We start from the raw sequence: 20097 nt of genomic DNA, 5'->3' as shown, positions 1-20097 counted from the left end.
AATATCAAAACAAATCAACACAAAAAGATGAGTTTACACAGATTGCAGATCGCCAATCTCCGGGACAAATACGGAATGCTCAAAAGGAATTTTGGAACAAGGCTAGGTCCGTTGGAAAGGTAACAAGATAAGCTTTCCAAATTGTATTTAAATGCTTGAATCAGACTTACGATGGATCCATGGTGACCAAAACACAGCAGCAATATATATGATGATAATGGATCTCGTGGAGACCAAAACGTGATAGAACGCAAAACTCTAAAGGATTAGACAGTAGGACCAGCAACTCAACACAACCGATGCAACCAAAAACTCAACAAGCCTTAAGTAAGCAGTACTAGTAAAGACTCAATATGTTTATAGGATTGCAGGTAAACTAATCTACTATATTTTTTTGTTGCTTTTTTGGACTATAGGAAAAAAACAAAGGATTGATAGTCTCTCACTGATAAACCTCGCTCTGATTACCAACTAATGGGAACCCGCTAGGATTTGTGCCCGATCTTTCGATGAGAGGCATGGGGGATAACTCGATTGGAGGAGATGATGTTCACGGCCCGACTATAGCCTTCCAATGGAAGCTGCGCCATAGCAACCGATACACCACCTCCTATGGATGCCGCGATATTATGGGAGCATGTCACCCGGCCAAAAGGGCACCTGTCCTGCAAGCAATCGAAGAACTAGCAAGAATAAGTATGGAACAAGTACTGAATTTACTAGATGGCAATGAAGTATGTCAATCACAAACTCAATCACAAACAAAGTGGGGTTCCGAAGACTCGAAGACGGGCGGCTGGACCAGCACGCGCGCTTACAAGCAAGTAGCAAAGGCTAAACTTGATCTAAACAAAACTCAAGTGTTCTTGGAGGCTGCAAAAGGGTATAATAACTTGGGAGGATGACCACAGGGGTGCTGGGGTCGTGCTCCAACCCTAGGATGCATCCATAATGGACTCAACTTTATACACGACCCATTGGGCCAAAATAAGATGACGCACCATCGTGGACAGAAAACATCTCGGTATAAAATAGACGATTGTGGCCGACTCCAAACAGATATGGATGTGAAGTTGGATCCGTTGGAAAGTAGACTTGATAAGATTTCCACGAAGTACTTAAATGACCCAATCCGAGTCCGTATGCAACCGTGGCGTCCATCACAAGTCGATGCTTTTCTGCAGTCCGAATCCAGCCTCCAAAACGTGTTGGACTTGATCTCTTTTCATCTTTGAGCCCAAAGTGACGTGGTGGCCTGGTGGAGGACGTGAGGAACACTTGGACTTGGTCCCCAATCAACTTCTTTGGTCCTCCATGCCTTCCATGTGTGTCTAGCACTCTTTTTTATCCACTTATGTATTTATGAAAATGTCAATGAACACACATCATGGCGCAGCATCAATTCATCGAATGTAGCAACAATAATCATGATATAGGATTGTTTCACCTTTTGTTTACAAGCTATTAATATGGTCATATCTGAGCTGGTGATGTCCTCATCATTCTCCCCTTCTTGGCTGCAAGTCATCCTCAACTTGCCCCAATGGCATTCAAAGGTGCTTGCTTCGATGTTGGAACACGGAACGACGGCTATGTTGCGTGCCCACAACCAGCAATGTTCCCCTTCTTTGGGCTGACCCTGTTGCTTAAGAGAAAAACTAGAGAAACTTGGCAAGACATCATTAGTGTTAGTGCTGCCCCCTATTTGACCATTGTATTGTAGCCTAAAAGGATATTTCAGATTAGAGCAGATATAAACTTTGTGCACCAAATACTCTCTTTTGCAATTATAATTGCCAATAAAGTGATATTGAAAGAGCATCTAGGCCCCTAGTGGGTTTTGGAGTATTGATTGACAACACGATTAAAGTACTAACTTGTTTGCATGAGATCATGAGCTGGTATTTAATTAAGTAATGGGTACTAATTGAGATGGCTCATGTGTTGCAAGCAAGTGTGTTTATCAAATTGGTAAAATGTGTATGCGACAAGCAAAACAAGAAAAGGAAAATAGAGCAAGGTATTCATGATTGATATAAAAGCTCTAATATGCGAAGGCTTGTTTCGATTTAAAATGGGATTTAAAGTGACAAGTAAAGGTTTTGTGAATGAGATGTGATATGCTTATGCATAATCTCAAATATGGAAGATCTTGTCACATGTGATAAATGGTTATTAACTAAAGAAGCAAGCAAGGCAAAAGAGAATGAGACATGAGTTGATGCATATATGATGTCTCAAATTGGAAAGCTTGCATATAAGATTGAATTGAGAATTCGAATTGACAATGAAGATTTCATGCATGATACAAATCAATATGAGTTCAAGATGGATAGCTAGGATAAAGGTAGAGGACCGAGGGGCGTGTTTCAAGAGGCTACGCAAGCGACGGCTTGGGGGGAGCAAAGAAACCGATATGGGTCAAAGGCCGGAGATCGTAGAGTCATGGAGAGCTCTATGTTGAAGAGTGGCATTATTCAAGTAAAGAAAGTAACTTGTGAATCAAGTTGGATTTCACTCCTATGTAAATCAAAGATTCAAAGTCACAAGCTCAAAGCGGGTATGCTCAAAGAATGAAGATGTTAATGCCCTCAAAGTATTGAAGAAAGGACGGCATGATCAAAATGTGAAGCTCAAGTTGTGATTGCGGAAATTGTATATTTCATTTATACACTTGAGTATAAGTATGCTGTACTATCAAGAGGGATGCAACATCAGTAGGTTTAGACAATACTAAAAGTGCTCAAATAGTCCCTAGAGAGAATAGCCAAACTGAGAGAGTGCTAACTGCAGAAAACAGTGAGGGACCGGTCTGACCGGTCTGAGCAGGGTGAGCCTCCAACGGCTAGTTTTCAAAACAGACTGGTCTGACCAGTCTAACACTGACAGGGCAACGGCTAGTTTTGTGAGAAGGGGTATTTATATCCCATGACTTCACCCATTCGTGGCTGCTGATGCTAGAATATTTCAAAACATCTTGTGAGCCTTGTGAGCACTTGGAGAGTCCTCCCGAACCTCTCTTTGTGAGAGTTGCTTGATTCAAGGTGAATCTTTGAGTTGGGTTGAGTGAATTCATTCCTTGAGACCCACTTGAGCAAGAAAGAAACATCCCGAGCTTTGAGCACTTGAGGTTGCGTCGGCCAATTCGATTGAAGCATTTGTTACTCTTGGAGCATCGGCTCCTAGACGGCTAGGCGTCGCCGGCTAGCTCCCAAGGTTGTAGTGAGCAGCGGCAAGTTTGTTGCGGCTTCGATCGTGTGCCAAGAGGGCGCATGGTCATATAGTGGAGAAGAGGAGATAGCTTGACCTTGGGGTCACTACGAGCTTCCTCAACGGAGAGTAGGATTCACATGTGGGTGCACGGGGTGAATCCGAACTTTAGTCAAATAAATCACCGTGTCTTCATTGCATCATCTCTATTTCGGTTTGATTTACTTACCTTACATTTATAGTTTTGAGTTTGAATTGTGCTTCCGCTCGATCTACTTGGGTGTGCTCTACTTGTGTATAGGGACTTGTTTATATTGTTAGAAATACTCTGCAAGACACATATCCCAAGTTTTTTATAGGTTCAAGCTCGAGAGGTGACTTGTTCCTGCTGACTGGGCTGTCTGCCTGCATAGACCGGTCTGACCGGTCTGGTAGACCGGTCCAGGCAGTCCCAGCAGGGATTAAGCGCCAAATTTTGAAGAAACGCCTATTCACCCCCCCTCTAGGCTACGACATCGCGTGATCAAGATCCTTTTCATTGGTATCAGAGCCAGGTTTCAATTGGAGGAGACGACGTTCACGGCCCAACTACAACCTTCCAATGGAAGCTGCGCGTTAGCAACCGATACACCACCTCCTATGGATGTCGCGATCTTGTGGGAGCGTGTCACCCGGCCACTAGGGCACCTGTCCTGCAAGCAATCGAAGAACTAGTAAGAATAAGTATGGAACAAGTACTGAATTTACTAGGAGGCAATGAAGTATGTCAATCTCAAACTCAATCACAAACGAAGTGGGGTTCCAAAGACTCGAAGACGGGCGACTGGACTAGCTTGCGCGCTTACAAGCAAGTAGCAAAGGCTAAACTTGATCTAAACAAAACCCAAGTATTCTTGGCAGCAGCTAAAGGATATAAGAACTTGGGAGGATGACCACAGGGGTGCTGGGGTCGTGCTCCAACCCTAGGACGCATCCATAATGGACTCAACTTTATACACGACCCATTGAGCCAAAATAAGATGACGGAGCATCGTGGACAGAAAACATCTCGGTATAAAATAGACAATTGTGGCCGACTCCGAACAAATATGGACGTGGGGTTGGATCCGTTGGAAAGTAGACTTGATAAGCTTTCCACGAAGTACTTGAACGGCCCAATCCGATGCCGTATGCAACTGTGGCGTCCATCACAAATCAATGCTTTTCTGCAGTCCGAATCCAGCCTCCAAAACGTGTTGGATTTGATCTCTTTCCATCTTTGGGCCCAAAGTGACGTGGTGGCCTGGTGGAGGACGTGAGGAACACTTGGACTTGGTCCCCAATCAACGTCTTTGGTCCTCCATGCCTTCCATGTGTGTCTAGCACTCTTTTTTATCCACGTATGTATTTCTGAAAATGACAATGAACACACATCATGACGCAGCATCAATTCATCGAATGTAGCAACAATAATCATGATATAGGATTGATTCACCTTTTGTTTACAAGCTATTAATATGGTCATATCTAAGCTGGTGATGTCCTCATCAGGTCAATAAGTCGTTCACTACTAAGACTGACATGTTTGTAAATAATAATTTCAAAGGAAAGTTCCCCACTCAGATCTGGAACTACTCCGAGCTTTTATGCTATCTTTGATACTGAACATGCTGCTGGATTCCTCCAAGTTGCTTATAAGACATGGAAAGACATCTAAATTTAAGACAAACTAGCTATTTTGTTGGAACAATCCCCCACATTGCCTCAATCTATCTGAATTTCTTTTTCTTGCACTTGAGCCAAAACAAATTAAACAGAACATTTCCAATGGCACTATTCACAAGTCCTGACATAATAACATTAGATTTGAGAGAAAAATAATCAATGGTCTGGTTCCTTGTTGGTTAGGAACTGCGTTCAGTAAAATAAGGGTGCTCATATCGGAAGAAAACCATTTTGAAGGGAAGATTCCACAACAGTGTGACCTGAAATTTTTTTAGTTAGATGTTGAGAAGTGCTTCTATGCTTTCCAGAGAGAAAGAAACACGAATCACAAGGCAGATGACTTCTCTTAGATGTTTCACGCAATAGCCTAGCTGGTCGGATACCTATGTCTCAGTAATATGGGATCAGATGGTAATATGTACAGCTAGCTTCTAGTGTGCTCATCAGAGAGAATCAACTAACCGCACCACATTACATGTATACTGGAGATTCTGTTTGGATCAAGTTGTATTATACCAATTCCTTATCATTAGATCAAGAAGAGATCTCAATAAAGAGAAGGCAATACTACTTCATCGGCAACACCCTCAACTTCATGTCAGGAATAGATTTGTCCTCCAATCAGCTTGGAGACAACATTCCAGAATTCGAAAGATCTTGAGAGCATGGACCTATTCACCTATCCCATAACATCCTGACAGGGCCTGTACCAAGAGAATTACAAGCCTTGCAGTCTTTGGAGGTCTTCTCATTTGCATACAACAATCTGTCTGACCCTACATTGGGAATAGAGAGCCAGTTCATCACATTTGCTGAAAACTGCTACATTGGTAATCCTGATCTTTGCAGTCCACCACTTGCTAATAGCTGTTATACAGCACCACCCAGATCTCCTAGCTATGAGAATGCTAAGGAAATATGCCACCAAGAGTTGCCAAAACAGGAAGGACACGCGATGTTTGATGCTGCAAAAATATATATCATTGCAACCATACAGTGCCACATGTTCATGAATTAATTTATAATAACAAGGGGAAATTGGAATACCACACACCTCCATAGATTCACATTACTCCAATACAAGATGAGCAATATCCATAGGACATTCAGTTCCCAAAGCTATGAGGGTGGTTCCTGTGAAGCGGATTAGACACTAGCTAAATTGAGTAGAAACCCAAGAGAATGCTACACCATGTCACCCTCTTGTAAACTCAAAAGACTTCCTGAGTACATAGCAACCGCATCAAGGTGTCTCACCTCCACTTCTGAAAAGGTGTTGGATCCTGGATCACAAATGAGCAGCCGTCCCATCGCTGGGAGATATATGACTAACCTCCCATCATCTAACACCAACAATGGTTCTGCATATGATGGTCTTCTGACTATCGATTCAGTCTGAATGCTATACTCTTTCACCCAGAGCCCAGTCTCAAAGTCCATTAAAAACCACAGGTCCATGACAAGCTGGTGGTAGTATGATATCACTAGAAAGCCTTTTAGCTCAACTAAAGTAAGTTGATTCCGGATGGTGCGTAACACCTTCTTTGAATCAATGTTTCTACTTATAGGCCCTTGGAGATCTCTCCTCCATTCCTCTGTCCCAAGGTCAAATGAAACGATGTGGTCCGGAGAAATTCCCGTATAGAAGCTACGACCATATACTTTGTCCATCAAGAAATAGACCACCCCATCGACTACAACCCCACTCAACGCTTCAGTAATGAGATCATGTCCCTGCCTTCCTCTCCACTGTGCATGACGAGCAGAACCACCGTTGATTGTAAACGCCTCGAATAGCTGCTTACCATCGTGACCAGGGGCCCAACGGTTGAACATCCGGAGCACCTTGTACTCTCCCGTGGAGGTGACCCGCCCAAGCGCGAAGAAGGTGTTAGGGTGGCGCAAGTTCACACGATTCACATGCTCAACTGCGGGTCCCTCAGGCAGGGTGTAAACAGCTCCGGTAGCCGGATTGAGCACATGGCATTTGTTCAAGTCAGTGGCCAGGCAAGCAAGGTTCAGGCGTGTGCAGAGCAGGTGGTGGTGGTGGCAACCCTCTGGGACGGGGATCCGCTTAACCACGTTGCCGGACAGATCCACAATGCAGATTTGCGCCGTGTTATCCCGTAATTTGGCCAAGAAGAGCGGACCTGGATGGCGGGCCACGTGCGCCGTGATGAAGAGTGGATCGGTGGTGAGGCAGCGCCACGAGTGGCAGACGGCGCGGAGACGGCAGAGCTCCTTGGCCGCAAGCCGCAGGAAGACGTCGAACAGCACGTCCGGGGGTAGCACGCCGGAGCTGGACCCGGCGGGGGCCCGCCTGGCGCGGCTGGTCGGCGGGGAGCTCGGCCTCAGAGACGCCATCAATGAAGCCTAGAGCTGCTGCAAGGAAACATACGGCTCGATGAGGCCAGAGCTAGCTAACGCGGTGAAGAAGGGGGGAAATCCAACGGTTTTCTTACCAGGTAAAATCCAACGGTCCTCTTACCAGGTCGTGAGGTGAAGCTCGTTTTGGAGGAGCTGAGCGGCGGCCTCCATGCTCCTCAGTCGACTGAAGCAGCGATCCCGCCGAGGGGCGGATCGAGGGGGATTGACGGCGTCGCTGGCGGCCGACGGCGCGGCGGAGGAAGAAGGGGATCGCCTTTTTTTTTGTTTTAAGTGAGAGAGAGGGGAAAGAAGGGGTCCAGGGTTACAGAGAAGTCCCGGTCACATCAGAGGACCAAATTTGAGCTGCCTATAAAACTAATCGCATAAATTGAAACTATTTCAGGACACGAATTTATTAAGGCATATTAGTATATGCTTACTCTAGCATAACATTGGCAAATCATGAAATAATTAGGTTTAATGGATTCATCTCGCGAATTACCCTGTATTCATCAAATCAATTTTATAATTAGTCTATGTTTAATACTGCTAATTAGTATATAAAAATCCGATGCTACAAGGACTGAAAATTAGTCCCTTTGATCCAAACAGGCATGTTTGATTCCTGCGGGGCTAAATTTAGCCCTGTCACATCAAACAAGAATATTACCATGTAGGAGAATTAAATAAAGTATAATTACAAAATCTTTTTCACACATGGATGCTAATTTGCAAGACCAATCAAGACGAATCTAATGAGCCTAATTAATTCATAATTAGATTTATTTTACAAATTAGCATAGCACTTCTATAATTAGTTTTATAATTAAACTTCATTTAATACTTTAAATGGCAAGATTCTTCTTTGATTCTAAACTTTAGCCCTTGGAATCCATGCACCCATCCTCATTTTTGTTGGGCCAACCTATGGACACTTACCCAGATACCCGTTTTAGAGGTTCAGCCATTTAGGGGGGGGGGGGATGAGGTCTAGGAGGGTCCCTATTCGAGCCTAAAATGGGTGGCACCCAAATTTCCCCTAGCCCTAGGGGATCTCCCACCAGCCCATTCACTGTAGCATGCAGGCCCCCTCCCAACCACCCCCTTTGGCCGCCTCGTCTTTTTTTCTTTTTTATATTAAAAAAATACAAATTTCAAAGATATATGGCGGTTTCAAGAAATTTCAAAAATAGACCCATGTCGCCCATGGAGGGAGAGGGGGGGCGCCCAGGCAACGGGCGACAGGGACCTTTCGGTAATTTTTTTTTCTTCGAACAGGTCCCTGGCGGGGGGGACGTGGTGGGGGGGTCGCCCCCTGTAACACCTCCGGTGTTTACCACTGTTTAAACATGCAATTAATGTGAAATGACAAGTTAAACCCCCAAATTTTCAATTACGTAAAAGCCAAAGATCCGTTTAAATAAACCAAAAAGTCAACTCTCACACCTTAGCCCAAATGAACTTTTACCCAAAACAAAAGTTGTAGAGTTTGACAAGATAAACAACTTTCGTATTCAAAGTTTTTCAAGTTATAATATGAAATTTGGAGAAAACCCCGAGAAACAGTGGGTTCTTTAACTTGAATTCAAATTTTTAACTTTCAAATCATTTCTCAAACGAAGTTTGGCCTGAAAGGAAAGTTGTAGGAATTTGAATTTTGAACAACTTTCGTATTCAAACTTTTTCGAGTTTCGATTGAAAATTTTGAGTTTGACGCGAGTGAAAACATTGACCTCTCTCTTTCTCTCTCTACTCTCTTTCTCTCTCCCCTTTCCTCCTCCCTCCGCGCGCGGCAGGGCACTCGAGCACCGAGCTCGCTGCGCCGCTGCACCGCCGTGCTCGCTGCCCGGCCATGAGTGCCTCGCCCGCACGCCCGCCCGCTGACTTTCCCCCTCCCCAGTCCCGTCGAGCCTGCCGCGCTCTGCCCCATCGACGAGCACGCCGCAAACGACGAGCGCTCGACGACGCGCCGCGACGCCGCCGTGGCGCCCAACGAGCTGGCCATGCACCTGTCTGAGCCACTGACCGTGGCCGGCCTTCAATGCCGCGCGCCACCGACGCCCCCAACCCTCCTCGCTGTGCCCTGACCCGCCATTAAGGCCGCTCGGCGAGCACGCCACCACGACGCCGCGCACGCGCCGAGTCTCTCTTCTACTACGCCCCCCCTGCCGAGCTCCTTCTCCCCATTTACTTCGCCACCCTGTGTTCCCGCTCCTCCCCTCTCCATTCCACCCCAATCCAAGCCCCCACTTCCCTCCATGCGTCCTGGAATGCCGCCGCAACCACCATTGCCGCCGCCGAGCACCACCCCATCGCGGAGCTCTCTTCCCCGCCCTTCCTCGCTTCCAATGGACCCCCTAGCTAGCTTCTCCTCACCGCCGTGAAGCTCCCCGACCCCTCGACCACCCCCCAAGCCATCGGAGCGCCGCCGCCCGCTGCAGCCGCCGCCGCCTGCTGCAGCCGCCGCCGCCGCCGCTCCCTGTGCACCGCCGGCGCGCCTGCTCTGGCCACCACGAGCCCAACCGAGAGCGTCCCAAGGTTCCTCTCACCCTCCTCGTGCTGCTCCCCCACTTCCCCTCGCCGACGGCGAGCTCCCTCACCGGGAAACACCCGCCCGCCGCCTCCTCTGTTCCAGCTCTGGCCAGGGGCATTTTTGCGAGCCCCCAAAACATTCCAGGGGCCTAGATGCAAGATCTCGTTTTCCTTTTTCTTTTGTTTTGAAAAACAGCAAACTTGTAAATTCGTTTAAAAATCGTAGAAAAATCTGAAAAACGCAAACTCAACTGTTCCGGAATCTTTACCAAGAGATCTACAACTTTGGTTACATGCACTTCTTCATTTGCTCAGTAGTTTTTGCTTTATTTAAAATACAAAGAAAATATAGCTTTTATTAGATCTCAAGTTCCATGCATGATCTGTTTGCCATTTTTAGTCAGTGTGTTACAGGTTAGATACATAGCCTTGTGTAAAAGTTTCGTGGACTTTTGACATGCCTAGCTGTCAGTTTATTTAAATCTTGATGTATGCCTAGGATAGATAGTTTTATTTATCCAAGTTGTTATGATATGTTTCATGGGTTCAAACTTTTACAGTACCTGTATTTTCATTCCCAGAGTCTACAGAAAAAGTTTGAGAATTTTTAGTTAAACCCAACTGGACGAAATGATTTTTGGTAAGGATAGATACATTAAATCATGAAAAATAGTTCTTGCACACGAAAAAAATTCTAATAATTTTTCTATGGGTTAACTGTGAGTTTATAACCATGCTGGTAAAAGATGAAGCTCTAGAACTTGCTATTTTTGTCTGTAGGTTTTAAACTAGGTTAATTTAGCTTTATTTTGTTCTATTTATCATGTTGTGTTACTTGCTCTTTTAAATCTAAAAATTTTACAGTAAACTTACCATAAGTTTAGGAGCACTCAGTAAAAATTGTAGCATCTTTACTTGTAGGGTTTGTTCTGTATAAATGAATCTTAGTCCTAGCAGTAGCTGTTTAATGTATTTTTAATAATTAATATGCTTAGTGAAAATAGCTGAAAATTTTATGGTAGGTTTGTACTTAATTAATTGACTCTCCATAAAAATTTCATCTTCAGAAGCTATACCCACCAGCTTATTGGAATTTTTTCCATGCTTGCACTTGAAAGTAATCTTTCTAAAAATAACTAAACCCTCACTTACTTAAGGGGAAATAGTTAATCTAGATAATACTCTATAAACGATTGCCCAAGGAGATGTAAAGAAAATATTTGACAACTCTCTAGTGAATTAAATTAAGTTTGTTACCATCACCACAACTCATGCATGTGCATTTTCATATAGATTTGACTACTCTCGCCGACGGTACGTACGAGCTGGTGCCGGAGTCCGAGAGTGAGCAGCGTGAAGCTCAAGTTAATCTAACTGAAATTACTGAAGACCTGAACCAGAGTTCAGAAGAGCCCAAGGCTAGCTCCGCTCAGTAAGGCAAGCCCCGGAGCATGTCCTACCTATTTTAAATTTATGCAACTGTTTATATTCCTATCTACTTGTGCATTTAAGTTTGTAGGAATTGTTTGGAACCTTAGTTGCATGATCCTAGGTACCTATGCTTGAACACTAGTATGTGTAAGTTGCTAGTTGGCTATGCTAACGGTTCGGTAGAAGTCGAGTGATTTCCTGTCACTCGCGAGCTCATAGGAGTTGAATGCTTTCTACACACTGCAATATAAGGTTTACGGGTGGGGTTGTTGTACTTGTGATACCCCGTCTGGTTAGTGAAAATGGATAAGGCCGCAGTGTGTGTTAGTGGAGGTTAAGCGTTTGAACGTACTAACCACATGCCGAGAATATGGTAATTGGTAAGCTTAAGTACCTGATGGAACCGGCCGTGGAACATACTCCCCACTGTCTGGTCTTTGGTCACGCACGGGTGCAGGGCACCCTAGGGCGGTGGGCCTGTTCCATGCCCGGGGAAAAAGGGGAAAAGTCGCGTGGGTGATTTCATTCTCATGCGTGTGTTTAGGTCTGCCTGGCCAGGTTAACATATTCGATTCGAATCATCCGTCTCTCACGGATATTGAGACTGCTTAACCCTTTTGCCACATAGAGTAAGAAGTGGAACAATGATGATGAGGAATATGATTGAATGATGAAAAATAATTGTCTTTCACCATGCATGCTATTGGATAGATGCTAATGTAAAATGATTAATCGAACTAGAACTTGAAAGCTAAAATCTGAAAATAAGGACTTACTCTTTGTTGCTTTTCGGCAAAAACAAACCCCTCAAGCCAAAAGCCTTGCATGTCTAGCTAGAGGGTTAAATATATCCTAGTCGGGTAAGCCTTGCTGAGTATTAGAATACTCAGCCTTACTTGTGGCTCAACTTTGTTTTCAGGTGATACGTTTGAAGATCAGATAGCTAGTTTGACCTGGCCATGTGTTTTACCTCCTGGTTGGTCAGTGGAGTGGGATACGACTCCGGCCAACGATGACAATGCCGAGTGATGTCATGTACGGGCTTCATCATAACATCCGGTATCGTCATTTAGAACTCGCTTTATTTCCGCTGCAGTTGAACTCTGAACTACTTTCAATTGGAACTTCAAGTACCTTTCTGAGATCCCGAACTTGGTTTGTAATAATTAAGTTAAGACTCTGTAATGTAATATATTTGTGAAATGTTGTACTCTCTGGACTCACCTTCGTGTGGGTTACATTTAAGCTTTGGGTTCGATCAACGCTCAGGTGGATTCTTCGGGACTTTACCCGACAGCCATGCCGGATTACTCCGTTTGAAGTGCGTGTTAGCCGGGATTACCTTTAGGGTGATGGTTACCGCACTTGAGCCGGATTAATTTGGGCGGTGCTGCCACACCCCCCCCCCCACCGGGCGACAGGGCAGGGCTACCCTATATAACACCTCCCCCCTCATTCCCTCCTCATTTGAGCCCAAAAATTCCACCAAAAATCCAGAAAAAAAGAGAGGGGTGAGGAGAAGGGAAGCGGTGAAGCCCTGCCGGATTGCGCACTTGTGATCTGCAGGTAATTATATTTAACTTATGTATTTTTTCATTGCTATTGTAGAGTAATTAAATTTAATTAGTGCTATAGTAGAACCATTTAAGTAGGAGTTTAAGGATATCTTACTTACGTAGTAATAAATTAGTTTAGGAAATTAAGATTACACGTTTATTATTACAACTGCAGTACTATTAGAGACGTGTTTATAAATTAGTTATGATTTAGACTAGAATTTCGGATATGCAGTATAGAATTTGAGTGTTATCACATAGTTATAAATACTTATATGTTGTAGTTAAAATTCGTACTTAGTTTGTACGGATGATTGAATAATGTACTGAAGTAAAGAGTATGACTCGATAAGTATTTGGTGATGTACAGATATGTCGAGCAAGATGCAGTTTCAAGTATTTTTTGATAACTGTAATATTTTGTATGGACCAAATGGAGTAGACCTTTCTGCCTTTAAGTGCACATCTAGCGCCATAGATAAATCTCTAGAGAGGTGTTTTGGTTCTATATATAAGTGGCTGCAGCGTGGGTTCCGTGTTAATTCGGAGACACATGTGATGACCGTCCATGCTCTTGTGAATTGGGAGGTAGAAGGTGATTTATGGGAATTGATGATGATACACAGCACTGATGACTGGTAGAAGTACATGCAAGCAGCTCTAGAGCATGGGTGCCTGGGTGGCCTCAGGCAATTCTTGTTCAAACTCGGAAGAAGATACGAAATGAAATCCAACTTGGTGCAGATCAAGCAACTCCGAGTATTCAAAGAGATGGTGTAGATCAAGCAACTCCTAGTATTCAAAGAGGTGGTGCAGATCAAGCAACTCCGAGTATTCAAAGGGAGACAAACTATATTGAGCAAGATGAGTCAGAAGAGATAGAGAACCCAAACATCGGACCACAGGGCCTTGCTGATGAGGGAGAGAGGATACATAGCATCGTGGACGAGATGGAGGCATATGACCATGCCGCAATGGAGATGGAAGAATATGAGGGCTCATCTGATGACGAGCAGTACTCATTGCCAAAAGAGTGGAAGGAGCATGGTTTTGGCAATCATGTCGTAGAAGACGTACGACATCAGGAGTGGGAGTACAGAGGGAATGAGGTGGTGCAAGGTGCAACATATCCAAACATTGAAGCTGTAAAAGATGCTATGAGAATGTGGGCAATATCATTGAAGCGAGAATTTAGAGTCGTGAATTCTGGCAGTAAAGAATATGAGGTGAAGTGTGTGAATGCTGGATGTCCATGGCGAGTACATGCATTCAAGGGTAGATGGAAGTCGAACTGGGAATATTCCATTGTGACAGAGCACACTTGTTTGCTGTCAGAAGTTCAGCTACCACATCGCAATATATCATGAGACTTTGTTGTAAAGAAAATATATGGGTTGATTATGGACAACCTAAATTATGAGCCAAAAATGATTGTTCGACATATTGAGCAAACTTACCAGTACAGCATTAGTTATTTGAAGGCATGGCGGGCTAAACAAAAGGTGTTCGAGATGCGGTTCGGCACATACGAGGCATCATATGATAAACTACCTCAAATGTTATCCTATGTTGTTGCTAGAAACCCTGGAAGTTTCTATGACACTTACCTCGTGCCAACCGTGAGGAGAGGACAAAGCTTTCTGCTTCGAGCCTTCTTTTGCCTAGGTGCATGTGTGAGAGCTTTTCAGTATTGTCTTCCGGTTTTATGTATCGATGGGACATTTCTGACTGGAAGTTACAAATGGCAGATACTCACCGCAATCGGGGTAGACTGCAACCACCAAATAATACCGGTTGCCTTTGCATTTGTTGAGAATGAGAACACAGAAAGTTGGTATTGGTTCCTCGAACGAGTGAAGATTCATGTTGTTGCCGCCCGTCTAGATGTGTGCCTTATAAGTGATAGGCACGCAGGTCTGCTACAAGCAATTATGAAATTACAAGTCGGAAATGGAACAACGCCTCCATTATGGCCAGATGTGCAAAACAGGTGGTGCATTAGGCATATGGGTGCAAACTTCTTTGACCACTTCAAGAACAAGGAACTAAAGGACTTGTTCAAGAGGTTGTGCACTCAGAATCAACAGAGAAAATTTAATGCTTTGTGGCAGATTCTTGATCAGCTAACTGCGGAGCAAGTGAAGGCAAGGGCAGCAGGAACCAGCAGTAGCCAGTCAGCAGATGCAAGGGCTTGTTTGGAGAAGCCATTTCCGCACTGGATTCGAGGTGCACCGAAGGAGAAATGGTCATTCCTTTATGATACAAACGGAATGCGGTACAGTATCTAGACAACAAACCACGCATAGTGTTTCAATATGGTGATGCGATGTTGTCGTGGCTTTCCTCTTGTGGGAATTGTTGAGTTCATCATGTATGGATGGATGAAGTATTTCAGAGAGCGATACATGGCTGCAACCATAAATATGAGCAACCCCCAAATTCAGTTTTGCACAAGAGTGACACAATATATGCAAGACAAGATAGCAAAGTCCAGACAGCACCGCGTCATATCGACGGGTACAAGGGAGCATAGATTTGAGGTGCTATGCAAGGATAGAACTAGTCGTGGCATTCGTAGAGATAGGGTGGTGCAAGAGAGTTTAATTAGAGCAGATGGCACTGCCCGTTGCACCTGCATGAAGCCAAAGTTATTGCATTTGCCCTGTTCGCACGTCATTGCCGCTTGTGCGGAATCTGGGTTGCAGCCTGGAGTATTTGTGTCACCCTATTTCAGCAAGGAGGCAGCTACATCCACCTGGGGACATGAAATATACAGGATTGGCATAGTTGGACCCTTTATTACGGACTGGGAGGTTAAGACTTATGTTCCTGATCCAGCCACTAAGAAAGGCAAAGGCCGTCGTCAGACGCATCGTATAAGAAATGGTATGGACGAGTCCGAGGCAAGCAAGGCACAAAAGCGTTGCAGCCAATGTGGAGCATTGGGTCACAACTACAAAAGGTGTCCTCAGAATGCAATTCACGGTGATGCGGACGCTGGTCCTTCTGGAAATCCAACAGATGGAGCACCTCCTACGTTCAGACCACTATTGCCGAGAATTGCTCGTGGAAGGCACTCAGTGTCGTGATTTAAGTCATTGTAGGTTCATTCTGTCGACTCGGTGCTATTGCTTGGTGGCACAATCCAAAACATATAAGGTGTTATATTGTTAAATGTGTTTCTATACGTATGTTTACCTTTGTACTAATCGTGCAACCCTATTTGAATGTTTTAATGCAGGTATGGGCTCGTTGCTAGACCCTGTTATCGATGCGAGCCACCGGTCTTTCACCGCAGCAGTTCAGCGCCGAGCCCTTGGAGTGCTACGACCGCGTCCACCAGGAGAGGTCATCTCTATACACCAAGATTGGGTCCAAAGGTATGTATTTAAATTTTATATGTTAGTTCCATTGTTTATTTTATAATATTTGTAATATTTGTACTCACTTTTCTTCGTTTGTTCCATTGTTTTAGGTTACGTGAGTGCGGTCTACTGACTCTGGGCCGTCTTGTGGAGGGTGAGATTGTGAAGCTCGACCGATCACTCCTGACGGCGCTAGTGGATAGATGGAGGCTGGAGACTCACACGTTCCACCTCCCATGTGGGGAGATGAATCCGACGCTGCAGGACATGGCCTACCTACTGGGTCTCCCTATCGTCGGTGATGCCGTAGGTCCGTGTGTGGTGCCGGCTTCATGGAAGGATGACCTGGAGGAGCGCTTTGCTCCGATACAGCGCATGGCAGCAGCAGGACCGATCAACCCGCACCCGCGAGCCGTAGGTCCTTCAAAGACCTGGTTGCTACAGTTTACAGTACGTATTTTGATTCATCTTTACACTATGTTTTTAAAATTCATATGTTTCATTTTGAGTTTAAATCGTACATCATATTTGTGTATGCAGCCTACCCAGTTGGATGCGGATACGGACGAGTATAGTGTGACCAGATCGCTGGAGGCGTACCTGCTATGGTTGTTTGGTTACATCATGTTCAACAATACCCATGGCAACTCCGTTGACAGGATCCTACTTCCGTACGCACAAGAGATTGCGGATGCAGAGGATGACTTACCTAGGCCTCGACGTCGTTCCCGTGTCCGGCGACGACGCACGAGCCGACCTCTCAGCCAGATCAGGGACGCCAGTGGAACACTACTGCAGGTAACGTGGATACTGAATTTAAATAATATCAGTTCTTGCTATACTTTTACTAATCGACACAAACAGGATTCAGTCCCTCTTCTTCCTTCGGCCATACTGGCCGTTGGGGCCAACAAGGATCTCACTTCGTCCCACAGCAGGAGATGGGAATGTTTGGAGGGACAGCGCCAGTTGGGGGACCGTACCCAGGGATGGGACCGCCGCCATCGACACCAGCCTACCCAGGTTAGCTTATGATTCATATGTCATTGTCTACATGTTACTATGAACTACAATAGTGTACGCCGACGTGCAAGTTTTTTATGCGTAGGATTCTATCCAGATGCGGGCGTCGGACCTTCTTCCTCAGCACAACCTGCTACATAACACTCTCAATTTTTTCACAAAGTTAAGACGCAACATATATTGGTTCACATTTACATATTACGCAGGGTTCGTCTCAGACACGTTCATTCCAGATAGCGGTGGCTTCAACTTAGAAGATCTCGACAACTTCACTTCCCTCTCACCCGCGGAGCAAGGTGACCCCGATGTCTTGGGCTCTTCACAGCTAGGAGGAGCACCACTTGGTTACTCTCAGCAGCAGACACCACAACCTTCTTTGCGTCCTCAGCGACAAATGAGGACTCCAGATCATCACACCTACTCGCAGGGCCATGTCCATGCCCAGCAGACGGCGAAGAGGGTCCGACACCGTCGGGGTGGCTAGATATGACTTATGTTTGTATCTCGTATGTTTCTTTGTAATGACATAGTGGCTGAACGTTTATGTCTTATGGTACCAATGATGTTGTCTTCTCGTTGTTATTAACTACTTTTCATGCATACGCCTCTGTTCTCTCGCGCATTTTCCATTACGTACGAATTATAGACATTGAAACCGTAAACTAACATTTATTTATACACAACAAATGCAAACTTCCATGTTCAGTACAACACATATCATAGATCATGTCATGAAATCATCTACATCGTCATCCGAGTTCTCATAGGGTGGTGCTGCACGAGAGTTTGAAGACTTGGACGAATCTCCGGTTCTCTGATCCTATCTTGGAGGCCAAGGTTTAGGGGGCATAAAATCATCATCGTCGTCATCCCAGTTAACATAAGATGGTGCTGAAGGTGGTGCATTACGACTGGACGAACCTCTGGTTCCCTGATCATGTCTTGGAGGCCAAGGTTTGGGGGGTATGAAATCATCATCGTCGTCCCAGGTAACACAAGATGGTGCTGCAGGTGGTCGAGTACGACTGGACGAACCTTCGGTTCGCTGATCAGGTCTTGGAGGCCATGGTTTGGATGGCATGAAGTCATCTTGGTCGTCGTCGAGGTTAACAGAAGTTCGTGATGTAGGTGGTGCAGTATGACTTGATGAACTTCCGGATCTCTGTTCATGCGGACGCAAAGTTGTATTACCCGACGATCTTCGGCACCTCCTTCGTCTAGTTTGAGACATAGGGCCACCGAAGATTAATACCAATTTACGGAAATTGGGTATTGATTTGTTAATCAACTCCGTGTCCTCAGGAAAATCCTTGCATATAAATACAGAATAATATTATAGTTTCAAAAATATGAATTAAAAATACATTTAAATATTAGATATGAATGAAAGTTACTTTAATGTGTATCTCATACACCTCTGGGCCGCATCCATATCTTAGCAGTAGTTTCTAAGAATCCAATAACATTAGGATGATTCGCAAGTTCACATATACGCATGTATACCTTACGGTGTTCTAGCAGGTGTCCCTTTAGATCTTGCGTTGTAATACCATGAAATAGTGTGCAAACTTGAAACCCTAATACTTTGGCCATAACCATCTCTGTCGTACCATCTGCAAGTGGATCCAACTTCTTTCTAAGCACAAGATCTTTCACGATATCAAGTATTATAGTAGATTTCCCTTCGGTCCAGAAAAAACCTCCAAAATTGGAGGCAGCCATGGCGAAATGCTGAAATAACAATAGCTACTATTATTCTAAGATTACGATCCAATATTTCAATATATAAAGATTACTTCTACTCTGATTCATAAGAAAATCACAATGAAAGGTCAAACGTTAATACCTGCAGATCACAGATGCGCACTTCGGCAGGGCTTCGCGGCTTTCTTTCTTCTCACCCTGTCTTCTTTTTTCTATTTTTTCTGGAATTTTAGAGAATAGAATGAGGGGTGAGAGGGGAGGGGGTTTAAATAGGGCAGCCCTGCCCTGTCGCCCGGTGGGGGGGGGGCGACAGGCCCCCCTATCGCCCGTTGGAGGGCGACCGGCCCCCCTGCACCACGTCCCCCGCCAGGGACCTGTTCGAAGAAAAAAAATTATAGAAAGGTCCCTGTCGCCCGTTGCCTGGGCGACAGGGGGCCACAGGGGCCTGTCACCCCCCATGGGCGACAGGGGTCCATTTTTGAAATTTCTTGAAACCGCCATATATTTTTGAAATTTTATATTTTTTAAATATAAAAAAGAAAAAAAGGCGGCCGCCCCTCCATTCCCGCGCCGCTGTCGGACTCACCATTGGTCATCGGATCCCGTACGGAGCTGTTGCGCCGCCTCCTCCCCTGGCTGCGTCACGCCGCCCGCTGCACTTAGTGCCGCTGCGGGACCCAAACCCGGACATGGAGGACGACCACAATCTTGCACCGCCGCCTGACCTCGAGCGCAGGCCGGCCGACTGCCGTCGTTGCCGCAGCTTGCCTACGTCGTCACTGCACCCGGCCACCGTTGTCACCGCCACTCACCTCTGCCGCCACTGCACTCGGCCGCCGACGTCACTACGGCTCACCTCCGCGCCAACCGAATTCGCCTGCCCTTTTGGTCTAGCTGCCCTCCAGCGTCGTTCTCACGCACCGCCGGTGAGGCCCTCCAGCGCCCTGCTGCTGCCATAGATGTTCGCCTCCGCTTGGCGGTGCCTTCTCCTAGCCACCGCCGTCTTTGGCTTTGAGCCTCTGCTTGGCGGCTCCTCTGCTTGACCGACACTTCTTTTTTTTCTTCTAAAAATAAAGGAGATAAGGGAATGGGGCTGGTTAGATGCAAGATTTGGGTGCTCTAAGGGGGTGTTTGTTTATTTTTCTGAGCTTCTGGCAGCAAGAAGCCCGGAAGCTGAAACAAACAGCCCAGCTGTTGAGCTGCCT

General features: G+C 45.4%; 1 protein-coding gene across 6 annotated transcripts; it reads right to left on the bottom strand.

The window, feature by feature from the left end:
- Positions 1-3957: 3957 nt before the first annotated feature.
- Positions 3958-7591, bottom strand: LOC120697838. 6 transcript variants are annotated; one of them, XR_005684603.1, is made up of 4 exons: positions 7377-7587; positions 6172-7296; positions 5969-6048; positions 3958-5879 (listed from the first exon to the last, which is right to left on the bottom strand). XR_005684603.1 is itself a non-coding variant. In XM_039981225.1 (3 exons), exons 2-3 carry the CDS (start codon positions 7276-7278, stop codon positions 6034-6036), a joined length of 1122 nt encoding a protein of 373 aa, XP_039837159.1. In that variant the 5' UTR covers positions 7279-7296; positions 7377-7587; the 3' UTR covers positions 5522-6033. The 6 variants fall into 6 exon arrangements, 4 of the variants coding, with proteins under 4 accessions (XP_039837159.1, XP_039837148.1, XP_039837140.1 ...); XR_005684600.1 differs by having other exon boundaries at positions 3968-5879; positions 5969-7296; positions 7377-7585; XM_039981225.1 differs by having other exon boundaries at positions 5522-6048.
- Positions 7592-20097: the final 12506 nt, after the last annotated feature.

The sequence above is a fragment of the Panicum virgatum genome, chromosome 1K, assembly GCF_016808335.1.
Source record: "Panicum virgatum strain AP13 chromosome 1K, P.virgatum_v5, whole genome shotgun sequence".
In the NCBI taxonomy this organism is placed as follows: domain Eukaryota; kingdom Viridiplantae; phylum Streptophyta; class Magnoliopsida; order Poales; family Poaceae; genus Panicum; species Panicum virgatum.
This window is presented reverse-complemented; position numbering and strand designations above follow the sequence as displayed.

What these genes read in the sequence shown, in the direction of transcription:
- LOC120697838 (XM_039981214.1), bottom strand. Translation starts at nt 7,278, where the DNA reads ATGGCGTCTCTGAGGCCGAGCTCCCCGCCGACCAGCCGCGCCAGGCGG.